The following is a 14,154-nucleotide window of genomic DNA, read 5'->3' on the forward strand; positions in this document are numbered from 1 at the left end:
GTCGATGTCACACAGAGGGGTTTCCTTGAGCGTTTTGGGGGCCTCTATGTTCTCAACGCGAGACAACTGCTCAACGGTGGGCTCAAAATTGAGAAGGTGCTTGTAGGGGTGGCTTTCACACGAATCCTGGCCTAGAAAAATGTTAGAACACCCAAAACTGCGCTATTTGGTGAATACCAGCAATGTCAGCGTCACAAAATTTTTTCACAGATTCTTCATTACATGTCGTTACTTCAGCAGTCTGGACTTCAGCTTGTTGGGATTCTTCTTTTTCCATTGTTATTTCGTGCTTATGTAAGCGAGGGAAGTTAATTCTAATCACAAACTTATGACGCCGCAAAAATTAGACTAAGCTCTGCCAACATGAAAACAATAAAATGGCGAAACTCGCATTCGTTTAATTATAATTCACTTTAAATTACATCAGTCTGTAGTAATCGTTACTTGATTGAATATTTGTAAGAGCTGAAGACTTATCACCTAATAATAGTGTGATTTATCAACAAATTGGACAGTTTTTGGTCCTCCGTTTAGGGGATTTGTTTGTGACCACAGGTTGGCGGTGCTCAGCGGTGCTAAACTTTTCGACAATGATGAAGGCGGCAGGTTCAAAATGCGAGTTTATTTACTAATTGAAATATTCGCAAAAACAAACATTATTTCGGATTCAATAAAAATAAAAATAATTCTTTCACAACAATAAAGAAATTAATAGCAACGTGTGTGACAAAAGCCGGGTGTATTCCAATTTCGACTTTTGTGACGTGAATACTGCCTCTCTGGACTTCGTCTCCTCTCCCCTAGTCTGTCCAATTCTCGCAACTGACTTGAACTTGGGCCAAAATCACTGTGCTTTGTAGTTTCATTTTCAATTGCCCTAGAATTGTGCAGTGTTCCCGCCAGTAGGTTTCTTGTGGTTTCACAAGTGGCAAAACAAAACTTGTTCCTCACTCGTAACCGGAGTTGCATCTATCGTTTAAACATACTCGTCATTTCGAATAGATTATTCCTTCTTAGAATAATGTTTTAGGCATTATTTATACACAAATCTCTGACATCAGGGAAGAGTAAACATAACCTAAACTTGACGTCTGTCTGATCAATTTTATTTATCAATCAGGTTCTATTTTTTCGTTGCAGCATATGATGAGATTATTATTTAAGTAATAAATATTGATTAATGAACGAATCTTAGCAAAATTCACTTCACCCTTACGGGATTTCGGTTCATGCACACTTCACTGGGTTGTTTCGAAAGCGGGGTTTTCAAATTCAAATAAATAGCCACAAAAAGTAATTTCGTTTATTGTTACGAACAATATAATACTTCAATTAAGGAATACTTCACGTTACGGCTTATGCAATACGATTTAATTATGTCTGTTGTCAATTTCTCTAATCACGAGCTGTAGTTTTTTTACTGCAGCTGTGACGTCCTGGTCACTAATTTCCCAATAAGTGACAAATCTGATAACTCCTGCGTCTCTCGAACTAGTTTTAACGCAAACTTTAACTTCATCGGTCTCAAAAACAGAGGCTAAGCGCTTTTGCACTTCTTTGGCCGTGATGATGGACTTGTCCAAATACATCATAAGGATGTTGGTTTGGACGCCCGACAAGTCCACTTGAAATGTCTTGGACTTCATGTCGCTAATACCTGGAAATAAATAAAAATAAATTTAATTACGAGTTACTTGTATGACACAGCTAACAGCTATTTATCTAATAGCTAATAAGTACCCTACACATGATGCAATTCTTTATGAAAGAAGCTGTTTTATAAATAAAGCCGAGGGCATAGCGCACAAGATTTTATGTTTGAGTGCTTTACAGAAAAATTTTCACAGTAAAGCTTTTATTATAGAAAAAAAAATCGAAGGTAAATAATTTGCAAAAATTAAAAATTCAAACAGCTAGCGACAATTTTTTTTACAATTTTTTTTGTTCGGAGCATCATTTATCATCATCATATTTTTAATTTTTTTAATACAAAGTATTTTTCTTTAATAGCAAACGCTCATTTCTGCGTGCGACATTTAGTTTTTGAGATGTAGTAAAAAATACTTTCAGCAGACTCACCTTGTATAGCGATTTTTTGACTGAATACTGCGTTCATTTTTTACAACTCAATTATTTTACAAACAGTAGCTCTGTCATTTTGAGAAAAAAAAAATGTGTTACGTACACCAGGAGATTTAAATCTTCATCTTTTTATTTTTTTATTTGTTTGTTTGTGTAACTGTAATACATGTATAACCCCTTGGGAATGAGAGTAAACGGGAGAGTTGTGACCAAAGGAAAGCCATACACAATAAAAATATATTTATTAGTTATAAATGCGTTTTCACTTAAATATTATCTTATTTGTATTCAGGTCATATCGTGTAAATTCCAAAAGCGTGTAAAAACAATCAAAAAATATAATCATCATAATAATAAACACTTAATACCTATTTAAGCTTTGATCGACTTGAATTGGTCATCGAATTCTTTCAAAACAAACGTAACTCTGTCGATCGTATCTCTGATATCATCATCGGTGATCTGCCAGTACGTCACAAACCTGACACAATCGGGCCGAATGGAGGAAGCCCTAACACTAACTTTCACTATATCATTCTTAAACACTTTGGCCAACCGATAGATGACTTCTTTGACGGCCACTTTGCTCCGATCAATATACATCATCAAAATATTTGTGTGAATTGAGGGCAAGTCAACTTTGAAGATGTCCGATCTTAAGCTATCGATAGCTGTAACAACGCTCAATTTCCGCCTGCCATAAAAACCAAACTATTTACCTCTGGCAATTTGCAAGATGTGGTCGTGGTCCTCCTGCAACCGGTCGATCATCTTGTCAAGGGCCACGAGCCCCGCGGCTGCGATAATCCCAGCCTGCCGCCAGCCGCCCCCCAGGACCTTCCTCGTCCTCCTAGCCCTGCAAAACCGCGTTAGACATCGCCAAAATCACTCGCTGGTTTTACTTGTCGACAAAAGTCTTGCTGCCGGCGAGAATCGACCCAATGGGGGCGCCTAGCCCCTTACTCAGGCAGAAGCAAACGGTGTCCACGTCCCGGACGACGCGTTCGACAGGTACTTTGAGGTAGACGGCGGCGTTCATGACGCGAGCCCCGTCCATATGGACCGGAATGTTGTACTCTTTTGAAATGTTTTTCACTTTTTCGATCCAATCTAACGGTAATACCTGAAGCGGAACAATAGTACTTTTGGGTTTTTTATTATGAATAACTTTACTTTTCCGCCACACATGTTGTGGGTGTTTTCAATAATGACTAGAGTGGTGTAGGGCTCATGACAGTCCGGGTTTTTCCGGATTCTGTCTCTGAGTTCGTCCAAACTGAACGTCCCGTCACTGTTATTGCGGATAAGGGAGGCTTGGACGCCGGCAATTTGGGCGGGGCCCCCTAAAATTGCGCAACAACTAATTACCAATGGAAATTTCTTTCTGATTAAGTGATTAATGGGCGGGTAACAATCTCGTTTCTATCCATAACTGTATTTAATGAAGTTGCGAAACCGCAATGCGAAAATTAGTACCTACACAATCATACCTTGTTCAAATCTGAATGTGTGCCCATTATCGCCTGAAATTATCTCGCTCCCCCGCTGGCTGCAGTGGACCATAACTTAAAAAGTGATAAGACGTTAGAGTTGCATAATATTATCGAAATTGGCAAATAATCAGAACGTGTGTGTTTAACGCAAACAAATAATTAAGTTATGCTGAATTAAAAATTAAATTATAACACGTGAGATGTAAGAAATAATTGCCCATTTGATAAACGATTGCTCAATAAACCCGCTCGGACGTCAAAATCGTTACTTGCAAAAATGTATTTGATCAAGATAACCAGTTTGATTTTGTTGATTCTTAAGCTCTGCGTTATCTCGTGAAAAAAAAATAGTTTCAGCGGGGAAATTTCCGCTTTATCGCCGACATTTGACACGTTGCAAAAGAAGTGGCAATAAACTCACTTGCGATTAAATTGGCCATGGTGCCGCTGGCCACGAAGACGGCGTCCTCCTTGCCCAAAAGCTCGGCCGAGCGGCGCTCAAGCTCGGCCACGGTGGGGTCTTCCCCGAAGACGTCGTCGCCGACGACCGCCGTCGCCATGGCCTCCCTCATCTCGGGGGTGGGCTTGCTTATGGTGTCGCTCCGCAGGTCCACCACGTGGACCGCTGAAGTGTTTATTTCACCGTTGACTTTTTCGTACATCTTTAATAAAATTGTAATGAGACAAATCGCGCCTTGCGTTTATATATTAATCCGAGTCCCACCACAATGTTTGCACAATACGCGAAGGTCAATGAGGAGCGAGTTTGTTTGATGATAAAATAACCCTCTTAGTTACAAGAGTTTACCCGATTATGGTTCACTTGAAAAACACCAGTTTTGGCGATAATTCTACAAATTAATTACTGTTTGCTCGGATTGTTGCAACAGCTGCTGCTGGAGTAAAAAACGCTGACGCGCGCCCATTCAACAATTATTCAAATTTGAATTTTTGCCGCCGGTTTGCTCAAGGTCACACGTGATGGGAAGCTGTGATAAGTGAAATAGCTTTTTGAATTAATAACTCCTTTAATCAATTCTTATTGTTTTAACTCGAGTGAGTGATAAAATTTGAGTTGTTTTTAAGAAAATCGTTTATTTTCGTCCTGGGGACCCCAGGGTAATATCTAATATAGGTTAGGTGTCAAAAAAAGAAATTCAAAAAATTTATGTAATCATTTTAATTATAATTACCTCAACGTGCTTAACGAAGACAATGAAAAACTCACTTTAACGCAACTACACTAACACAATTAAAGCGAAAAAATAACTATTAAATAATAATAAATTGGCACTCCACACACAATAAGGCCATAAAGGGACTTTGAAAGAATTTGGGTCACACGCATGCGTGCCTTAAAAGCAACTTAATGGCTCTTAATTCGCAAAAAACTCGAATTTCCTCTTCCTACAACAACCCACCAAAAAACACACTAAACCAATCACGTAAAAACAAAGACACTGTTTTTGGCCAAGTAAAGCCCTATTACATCACCCGCGAGCGAGACTTTTACTTTCGTGTTACTTTCACGCTTAATTGCTGCCTTATAATCCTGCATTTTTGCAGTTTTTGAAATTTCCGCGTTTCGCTGCCAACCTATCCCCCACCGGGCTAAAATCCCCAGTTCGTGTTTTCAACCGCAGTGGTTTTGCTGATTATTTGTCAAAAAAATCCGTTCTCATCCCACAGCTGGCACAAGACACTCCAGAATGACTCAAAACAGGTAAAGCCCCGAATATTCGGCCCCACCGTGGTCCCGAAATGCGCCAACAGGCCGCTGCAAACCGTGCACTCCCCCAGCTGATCACTCTTTTCCCTTTAAATGTTTGCAGAAAACGGGGTCGCAACCTCCACGAAGACGAAGTCGAGTTCATGCCACTGTCGAAACGCATCAACAACCTGCACATCAACAACGGGCTCTTTCTGGACAACTCTAACCCTCTGGGGGCGTCCGAGTGGGGCCCCGGGCCCCCGAGCTTCGTCCACCAGCTGCCCGAGTCACCCCCGGGCTCGGTGCAGAGCCTCGACTGGAACAGCTCGCCGCAGTATTCGCCAGATTTGAACGAAAACCAGAATCCACACTATTTCAATATTAATAAACTGTTGTTTGAGATGTATGTTGAGCGGCTGCAGCGTGGATGCCATCAAGTGTGATTACAAGACTGGATTTTCTATACTTTTATTTTTAAGAAATCGCTCTTTATGGACCACTTTATTTTTTAAATGGACGGAGTGGGCTGTGGCTTGGAAATCAAGTTGGCAACAGTGGACAATGTCATGACTTCACGAATGACTGTATTTAATGGTCAATGTAACCAACTTCATTTTCAAGTCACAGTGTGCAGTTGCCACTTTTTGTGAAATATGTAATTTTAGATGCCATTAAGCCCGGCGTTCACCTCATTTATTGAATAAACGTGAACAGAGGCCTGATTTGTTAATTTATTTTATAGGATAGTTAGTCGAGAAACATCCACGTGGTTATTCACTAGTTATAAGTTGTAAGAGTATTATTTTATCATGTGCTGCATTTAGTCTTTGTTTCAAGTGTGATCTTTCCAGTTTTCGTTTTGCAAAACTTTACACTGATATTAAAGTAAGGCAAGTTTTGTTCAAATAAATATTGAGAGCATTGCTGAAGACAATCCACGCAATTTTTTATGTAATGCTAGTTGAGATAACACATCAAGATCGTTCAATTTTACTTCTTTTTAAGTTATATGTTGTACAAAAAAGTACTGCTTTTTTATCACTTTTAATTTGTGTTTAATTAATTAATTATGTTTCCCGAATTTGTGTTGGTAATCTGCATGCTGAATTCCCGAATTGTGAAAAACTGTAATTTATCAATAAATGTTTAGTTATTTCATCTGTTTTTTATCACTTCGGTCAAAAATATTCCCACATTTTGTGGAATTTAATCAGTGGGTGCAATAGTGTGAAGAATGTGTTGTTGTCGGTGGGTTTTTAACCAGTAAATCCCGCATCATTCCATGTGAGGGGTCACGAAAAAAATCAAGTCAGCTGAGATAAATATTTGTCAATACTAAATCCGTAACAGCGGTTCAATTCGAATGCGTGTATCGCAAATAATAAAAAGTGTGATGAAACACGAGATAGTGCATTGCATAAGAAAAACATTTTGAAATCGCATCGTGTATTTTTGCCGTCCGCCTCAACATGTTTTTGTTGTTTCCGAATGTCGAAATCGCGTGATATCGCTGTTTGAGATGTTTAGGTTTGAAGGTGTGCCGTTTTGGCGCGCAAATTCAAACGGGTGTGTGCGTCACGTGCCATCTATGAGCCCGTTAACGCAAGACCTTGGCAACCGATCAGATCCGGGCATTACAGCTGGCGTTGATGAACTCGTTTGATGACGAAGTGGTGTTTTCGTTGCGAAGAAGTGCTCTAGGTGTTGTCCCGAAGCCGCCAGTGGCAGGTAGGTGCCCCCCCGTGAGGTGAGAATCGCGATTTCGGCGCCGAAGGGCCACACGTCCGCCCCAGACGATTTCTCGTGTCTTTTCGCGGGTCGCGGGCATTTTAGGGTAGGGAGCTTCGTCGCTGTGATGTAGAATTTGTGGAAGGGGTGCTCATAGTGTATTCTGGTAGGATATATTCATCCCCACATTCTTCCTAAACCACCACCACTTCCCTCCACCACGTTAGACAACGTCATCGCCATAGATACGCCTTACTTCCACGACTTTGGACATTTCAGTGCAAGGTCGATAACCTAACGGAACTTTGTTCCTGCTTTTAACGGGACTTTTGTGGGGCCCTCCGCGAGGCACCCTTTCGACGACACCTGCCCGCGATAAAGGGCGCTGCCGCGTGTACCATTTTCATTTTGTTTCAAACAGACCAGTGTTATTGCCAGTAATTGGCTTTCTGCGTAATTAATTGATTATGTTGCGGTGTTTCTACCTTTAATTATTATACGCAAAGCCCCCGACAATTAGAAATGGCAAATTGTCGTCAACTGATGAAATTTAATCGCAAATTTACGCATGTTGTTACGTAACATTCTCCATATTTTCCTTGAGCTATTTTCAAGGTCTGCAAGTGTTTTGTGTAATAATTTTATGTAAATATGCCTCTTTTTACAAAACTGGGCAAGATGTTTCGGAACAGTAGAGGCCATCATCAGCGTTTTTCCGTTGCGTCGCCTCCTTTGTTTTTATAAAGCTGGAGTTGACGTCAAACGCACGAAATGTTATTTTTAATTTATTTCAAACAACAAACGTGTTTATAACAATTTGGATCTCTCATCAAGTCATCAATATTTTGAAAAAAAAAAAAAAACAAAACAAAACAAGGTCTTGAGTGGCGTACGAAATAATCAGGAAAAACTATATCGGTTGGTAACAGATTTGCTATTGTTGTTAACAGTTTGTAACACTGCAATGTTGTTGGATTATTAACTGGAAGTCTTCTCCAGTGGTGCAATTTGAAAATAAAATTCATAATTGCTGACAGAGTCATCTGGTCTTGGATTACTAAAAAATGACTATCCAGGGTTCAACTATTTTTAGAACTACCTAATTAATGAGGCTTATGTGGTGGCCCGTGAAACAAATAAATTTTGGTTTTAATGTATTTCCTTCGTATTAAAAAAAGTTCTTCAAAACCAGCCAAAATTCACCATATCACGACCAAAATTTTGTCGAAACCAGACAAGAAATGGCCAATTTAGGTCTTATTTGAGACAAACTCACTGGTATTTCAAGCAATTTTGTTGAAATAATTTTTATCACAGTTTTTTGTTATTCGTTTTGTTTTTTTATTTGTTGTTATTCATTATTCTTCAAACGCAGGCTGAAAGTTCCAATCTCCATCGTATTTTATGGTGTAGATGCTTTTGGAAAATACTAATCTAAAACAATTTCTCAAAAAATAGGTTGCTTTTGGAGTAAAAAAAAATAAGTTTTTGTAATTTGCCGTTCAATTTTTAAGAAAAATTAAAAAAAAAGATTTTTTTGCTCCAAAAGAAAGTACTTTTTTCGAAAAATTGGTTTACATTATTATTTTTCACACTTATCTACACCATAAATAACAATAAATACAGAAATTTTTAGCTTGCATTTGAAGAAAACGCAATTCAAAGTGCACCAGTGTATCTTCGTGGGGATTTTGTACAATACTCTGAACTCGGAATTCGTAGTTTTGTGTAATGCACCTGTCCATAAAAAATTTATTTTCATTGCGAAAAATTTAAAATGCAAAGAATTGAATAACGTGAACGTTTGTTTTGTTTTTCTGCATCTTATGTTAAAAGTTAAAATTGCTCATTTACTACTCCATTTTACGCCTCCCACTCGTGGTTTTCCTCCCACTTCAACTCCACGTTGCTCCTCCTTTTTTCCAAGTTGTGTCGTTATCTCCAGATGAGTTGATACAACTTCATTCACACATTACTTGGCTTCAAAGCCGAATCAATATTTATCATTGTTGGTAAAAAACCGTCCAATGGCAGTTTTTAATCACGGAATTTCCTTGTGCATATTTTGTTGTAAATTAAATACTAAAAAAGGCATTTCAAAGCAAGGTCGCTATAAACGATAATGATAAAACATAGGTAATCTGAGTTAATTATTGTTTGTTGAAACAATTTGATACGTGGCTTGTTCATGAGTGTAATTTGTTGTTTTTTCGCGCATAAAGCCATTCAAGACTTTAGTGAAAGTTTTCGTAAACTCGAGCTATGCAATTTTTATTCCGTTATATTGTTCTGCACTACTAAGCAGATATTTGGTTAATAAATTATACTGTAGACCAGTTTACATTAATGTCTGAGTAAGCGGGGATAATAACCACTATTCAATTACATACAATTTATTCTGTTACTAATTTATTTGTCGCGTTCCATACTTTTACAATGGTGGGTTTTAACCACTGGTAACTCCAACTTTGTCACTTTTCTGGGGGCTGAATTGATGTCATTATATCACTGTCTCCTACAGAATATTTTTTTAAATCCCAAAAGGATTGCCCAAGGATATTTCAAACAATAGCGATCGTTGCGTAATTAAGTCATTAAATAACGGAAAATCAAAACTTAATAATTTTCATCGTTCAAAATTAATTAGCCTGCCCAATTATGATAATGACTGTGACGTTCGTTCCAAAAACCACTAATTGGTGCAAAAATAAACCGATTCCCTAATGGAAGGTTGCCTTAGTTGTGTTTGTTGTGATTACATCATAGCACACGAGGTAACCCAGATCTATGCAAAATAGCTTTAATTGTCTTTATTGTTACTTCTTGCTTTTGGTCAAAAACCCAGCACAGGTCGAAAGAATCCGCCGTGCTTGTGGCAGTTGGTGTGTACAAATCCCCGTCCAAAGTCGCCTTGAACTGAATCCATACCAATGGTATTTCTCTCCCATGAAGAGGGAAATCGCACCATCTCGCAGACTCCATCCCGGATGGTAAAAAGCAGAAGTAAAAGTGTTGTGCGAATGTACATTTCTCTTAGACTCCTCACCATCAAACGCAATAGATAAAGATAACCTGCATACTGGTCGTAGGTGAAAGTATTCTAAAGTAGGTAAATGGGTTGACATCCCCACGGTAGATTTCTCTATCACCATCTCAGTCCCGCACTACACCAGCAGGTGCACCAGAAGAGAACGGAACGAGGTCACATGATCGTTTTCTACAACGAATACCCCACTTTCCAAATTGTTCTTCTGCCACTCTTCGCGGTGTCTACCACTCTGCACCTCATGTGCACGGTTTTGATCCACTCTACCCCGGCATTTCATCCCCTCTTGGGACGTGGTGGCACTCCCAAGGACACACTTGTCAAATTTTAAACTTTGTTTGGGGTTTTCGGAGCGGGAAAAGTTGTGATTTGATTTTGTGCAATTTTTTGTGATACTATTTTTAGGTAAGCTTTTTGATATTTTTATTTATTGCTACTTTACGAATTCTTCCTCGTGGGTACCCCTTCCACGGGTTCGAATCTGGTAGTAGAATGGGCTAATTGAAGTAATCACGAATCGGTAATTAAATCATTAAACACTGGTTTTTAAAACTCAAATTTTACCGAAATGGTACGACGGTCTGAGCCTAATAAAGGACACTCACCTTTGAAAAATAATAACTCGGATGTCACCCGTACAAGAAATAAAATTTATTCCGATTAATTCAGATTATTTTATTTACGCAGAAAATTTAAAATATTTTTTTTAATTAAAGATAAGGTCAGATTTTACATTTAAATAGCCAAACATGGTAATTTGCTCAAGCTATACCAAAGGAAGTTTGCGGTAATTTTTGTAAATACTGCACGAAGGAGCCCAAAAATTCATGGATTATTAATGTTAAATTAACCAGAATTTTTCGGTCATTACTCTCGTTTAAAACTCGAGACCCAAGCACGTGTTTGGGACAGTTTTTCTGCTTAAAACTTGCGTGGCAGCAAATAAATTTTTTTATTATTTTGTTTCTTTTCGATTTGAAAAGTTTAAAAATGTGTTTGTAAGTATAAAAATATGTGAACGTCTCAAGAGAGAAGGTTTAAATGTTATTTCAAATCAGTTTAATGTCTTTCAAGAATATTTTATTTGGGTTTCTGAGAGTTCTGATGTGCATTTGACCTTCAGGTCTCACAATAATTTGGAACAAGTACGAGATTTATTATAAATTATTAAGTATTTTTTATAAGGGACGTACAGTCAAGTGTTTATTTTAAATACTCAAACTAATAAAGATTTTCGTTGATAAAAAGGCTTACATTACCATTACATTAAACTTGATTACTCACTTGCCATCACCGGTTCTAGTTATGATTAGATTTCAACACTTGTAACCCGTAATTCCTTTTAGACACGATATGGAGTATTAGCGTTTAAAACACACCAGTCAAGATAAACTTAAAATTTTTGGTTTTTGTGGGTAATTTGGCCAGTTTCGGCTTTAATACATTATTCAATTGAAAAACATTTTCGGAGTGAATCACTGTCCATTGTCTCTTTACAAACCATTCATGCGTAACATGCTTGCGTTTTTGTACTCGAATACCAATATTGTACAAAAATTGTACAATGTCGCAAATATCCCAGTTTGATATGCCAGTGAACTCACTATTAACATCGATTTAAGGTCACCTCATAGAAAGGTCTCGCGAACCTTGTAGAATTACCCAACGCTCCAACACTACAAACCTCTTCCAGGTGAACCATGAACTTCCCCACGTTCGGTGTGGGCGTCCCCCTATCGGCCGCCCTTCCAGTGGCCACCCAATTCTCCGCCGGAAAAATCACCCAAAGTGTTACAACTCCCAACGGACAAGTCGTCGGAGTGCTGCAAGGAGGAGAGAATGGCGTTCACTACATCAGGCCTTTGGACGCCAATGCCTTCGCAACCGCCACCACCCAAGGCCAGAGCACGGGCCCCACGCAAACCCTCATCACGTTACCTATCACCATGCCGGGGGCGAAGCCCGGCGACCCCCAGCAACACGTCCAAATCCAAGTTGTTAACCCCGTGCAGACGCAGGTATCTGACGTAAGTGTGAGGAACCGGCAAAGTAGGTTTAATAATGCGCTTGCAGACCTTCGGACAAGGGGCGACTGTCTTGACGGTGGCGTATAACCCGAACCAGGAGGGGGGCATCCAGATTGTAAGTATACTATTACAAAAAAAATCAGGAAGCTAAGGACGTGTTGAAGGTGGATGGCCAGAACGGAATTGCCGAAGGGATGACGGTTGTAGCCGCCCTTCAGCCGCAAGACATCCAATTGATCCAAGCCGAACCTGACAAAAACAACAAGGACGCAACCCCTGTTGCTTTAATTAAAAACGAACTGGGCAATAAAGAGGAGGAGAGTAACGAAGCCGGAACTTCCATCACTGCAATCCCCGCCCAATATTTACAAAACGCCAGCGTCCAGGAATACCTACAGAAGATGCAACAACACAACACGTTACCGCTAAGCCTTCACCAATTTCTAAAATTCAATAACCCGGAAATCAAGCGGGAACAGCTCACCGGTGAGGGTGACATCGAGGCGATTAACATCTCAACTGACGATCAGGAGCAGCTCATTTTGAACGAGGTCGAAGGCGAGATGGAGACGGAAGAGAGCGCCGATGACCCCGACAAGGGCAAGAAGAAGAAGAAGTACAAGAAGAAACCACCGAAGCCGAAGAAACCCAAGCCGGGGCAGGTCCACATCGCTACAGCGCTGGACGGAACGACGCTGTTTTGTTGCCCGGAGTGCCACATGGCATACCCCGAGAAGGAACTACTCGAACAACACTTAGTGGGGCATAAAATCGAGCGGAGGTTTATTTGCGACATCTGCGGGGCCGGTTTGAAACGCAAAGAACATTTAGAACGGCACAAGTTGGGGCATAACCCGGAGAGGCCGTTCGTGTGTACGGTCTGCATGAAGGGGTTCAAGCGGAAGGAACATTTAAATCTCCATTTTGTTATTCATTCGGGGGAGAAAACGGAAATCTGTGGGGAATGCGGGAAGGGGTTCTACAGGAAGGACCATCTGAGGAAACACGCCAGATCTCATATAACCAGACGAGCGAAAGAGCAAGCCGAGCGGAATCAGAATATTCTGATCAAAGAACCGACAACACAAGTCACAATACAGGTCGGTTTTTAGCCGGTTTAAGGGAGTTGTGGTTGATTTTGGCATTACAGGTCCCCACGTCTCAAATGCAGATCCCTGTGCAGATACAGGTGCCCCAACACCACATCCAAGTTACCGCCAATTCGGAAGAAGACGGCAACCAAGTCAGCACTGTGGTCTTGCCAACTGCGTCTGAAGGGATCATGCTGCCCCAGAACTAAACTAGGAAATAAGTACTATAAGTGATCTTAATGAACATTGTTACACTTTTTATAATGTATATATTATATGGACATAATATTCATATTTATTCTCTATATTTAACGAGATGTGTAGTTTGTTGATGCTCCACGACGTGGCCATGATCTGAAAGAATTGCCACGTGAACCAATCCTTGTTGGTCTGAATCGAGTTTATTTATTTTATTTTTATATGCTGTTCTTTATTTTTATTTATTCAGTATTATTGTTGTCAGACTAACACTTGATCAGTTGCAATACTTGTACAATTCAATCTGTTGGAACCAAAGGTTATTCATTCTCTAAAAGACACCCCGCCTCTCTGTACGTGGAACCGATTATATTTTGTACAAAATGATTAGTTTAGTTGGTTTTGGGTTTAATCTAATTTGTAAACTTTGAGCAATGTATCTGTAGTTCGCTTTGTTTCTGGGAAAGTTGGTCATATTTATAATTACGATTTATGTTAATTTTAGTATAAACTCTCCTCGCGTCGTTTACTTAACAAATTTTTGTTTTAAAAAATTCGAGAGTTTACTACCGGCTAGGTCAATGAAGACTGCGTTTAAAATTTGAATAATTCAATTTGGACTCTTGATTGTGATCCATATGTAGGACGTAATTTAGTTTCACAGGATGTTGAAACTTGGAACGAATGTTGAAATTTACTGTATTTTTTTATACTACTGACATTTAATTACATTACATGAAAATAAAGACGTTTCTTTTTTACGTGGTGAGGGTAAGTT

At 39.4% G+C, this 14,154-nt stretch overlaps 3 protein-coding genes across 7 annotated transcripts; 2 read left to right on the forward strand and 1 right to left on the reverse strand.

The window, feature by feature from the left end:
- Window positions 1-607: 607 nt before the first annotated feature.
- On the reverse strand, window positions 608-5,142 carry LOC659017 (uncharacterized protein). 2 transcript variants are annotated; one of them, XM_008196365.3, is made up of 7 exons: window positions 4,769-5,142; window positions 3,997-4,237; window positions 3,573-3,647; window positions 3,256-3,425; window positions 2,985-3,205; window positions 2,802-2,938; window positions 608-1,657 (listed from the first exon to the last, which is right to left on the reverse strand). In XM_008196365.3, the coding sequence occupies exons 2-7, from the start codon at window positions 4,235-4,237 to the stop codon at window positions 1,371-1,373; spliced, it is 1,131 nt and encodes a 376-aa protein (XP_008194587.1). In that variant the 5' UTR covers window positions 4,769-5,142; the 3' UTR covers window positions 608-1,370. The 2 variants fall into 2 exon arrangements, with proteins under 2 accessions (XP_008194587.1, XP_970449.1); XM_965356.4 differs by lacking the exon at window positions 608-1,657 and adding an exon at window positions 2,310-2,753.
- A 14-nt stretch (window positions 5,143-5,156) lies between these two features.
- Window positions 5,157-6,444, forward strand: LOC659096 (uncharacterized protein). The gene is made up of 2 exons (XM_965428.4): window positions 5,157-5,298; window positions 5,408-6,444. The coding sequence occupies exons 1-2, from the start codon at window positions 5,285-5,287 to the stop codon at window positions 5,727-5,729; spliced, it is 336 nt and encodes a 111-aa protein (XP_970521.1). The 5' UTR covers window positions 5,157-5,284; the 3' UTR covers window positions 5,730-6,444.
- A 219-nt stretch (window positions 6,445-6,663) lies between these two features.
- On the forward strand, window positions 6,664-14,137 carry LOC659248 (zinc finger protein 350). Of its 4 annotated transcripts, none has more exons than XM_008196366.3 (5): window positions 6,664-7,014; window positions 11,754-12,087; window positions 12,134-12,202; window positions 12,252-13,187; window positions 13,238-14,137. In XM_008196366.3, exons 2-5 carry the CDS (start codon window positions 11,761-11,763, stop codon window positions 13,385-13,387), a joined length of 1,482 nt encoding a protein of 493 aa, XP_008194588.1. In that variant the 5' UTR covers window positions 6,664-7,014; window positions 11,754-11,760; the 3' UTR covers window positions 13,388-14,137. The 4 variants fall into 4 exon arrangements, with proteins under 4 accessions (XP_008194588.1, XP_008194590.1, XP_008194589.1 ...); XM_008196368.3 differs by having other exon boundaries at window positions 6,668-7,014; window positions 11,754-12,078; XM_008196367.3 differs by lacking the exon at window positions 6,664-7,014 and adding an exon at window positions 7,033-7,180.
- Window positions 14,138-14,154: the final 17 nt, after the last annotated feature.

This window comes from Tribolium castaneum, chromosome 6 (genome assembly GCF_031307605.1).
Source record: "Tribolium castaneum strain GA2 chromosome 6, icTriCast1.1, whole genome shotgun sequence".
NCBI classification, from domain to species: domain Eukaryota; kingdom Metazoa; phylum Arthropoda; class Insecta; order Coleoptera; family Tenebrionidae; genus Tribolium; species Tribolium castaneum.

Bases quoted from the DNA above. Each gene is read 5' to 3' on its own strand.
- LOC659017 (XM_965356.4), bottom strand. From the start codon at position 4,237: ATGTACGAAAAAGTCAACGGTGAAATAAACACTTCAGCGGTCCACGTG. The intron at 3,206-3,255 runs GTAAAGTTATTC...GTTCCGCTTCAG, and splicing joins ACAACATGTGTGGCGGAAAA to GTATTACCGTTAGATTGGAT. The intron at 2,754-2,801 runs GTAAATAGTTTG...GCGTTGTTACAG, and splicing joins CATCTTGCAAATTGCCAGAG to CTATCGATAGCTTAAGATCG.
- LOC659248 (XM_008196366.3), top strand. From the start codon at position 11,761: ATGAACTTCCCCACGTTCGGTGTGGGCGTCCCCCTATCGGCCGCCCTT. The intron at 12,088-12,133 runs GTAAGTGTGAGG...ATGCGCTTGCAG, and splicing joins TGCAGACGCAGGTATCTGAC to ACCTTCGGACAAGGGGCGAC. The intron at 12,203-12,251 runs GTAAGTATACTA...GACGTGTTGAAG, and splicing joins AGGAGGGGGGCATCCAGATT to GTGGATGGCCAGAACGGAAT.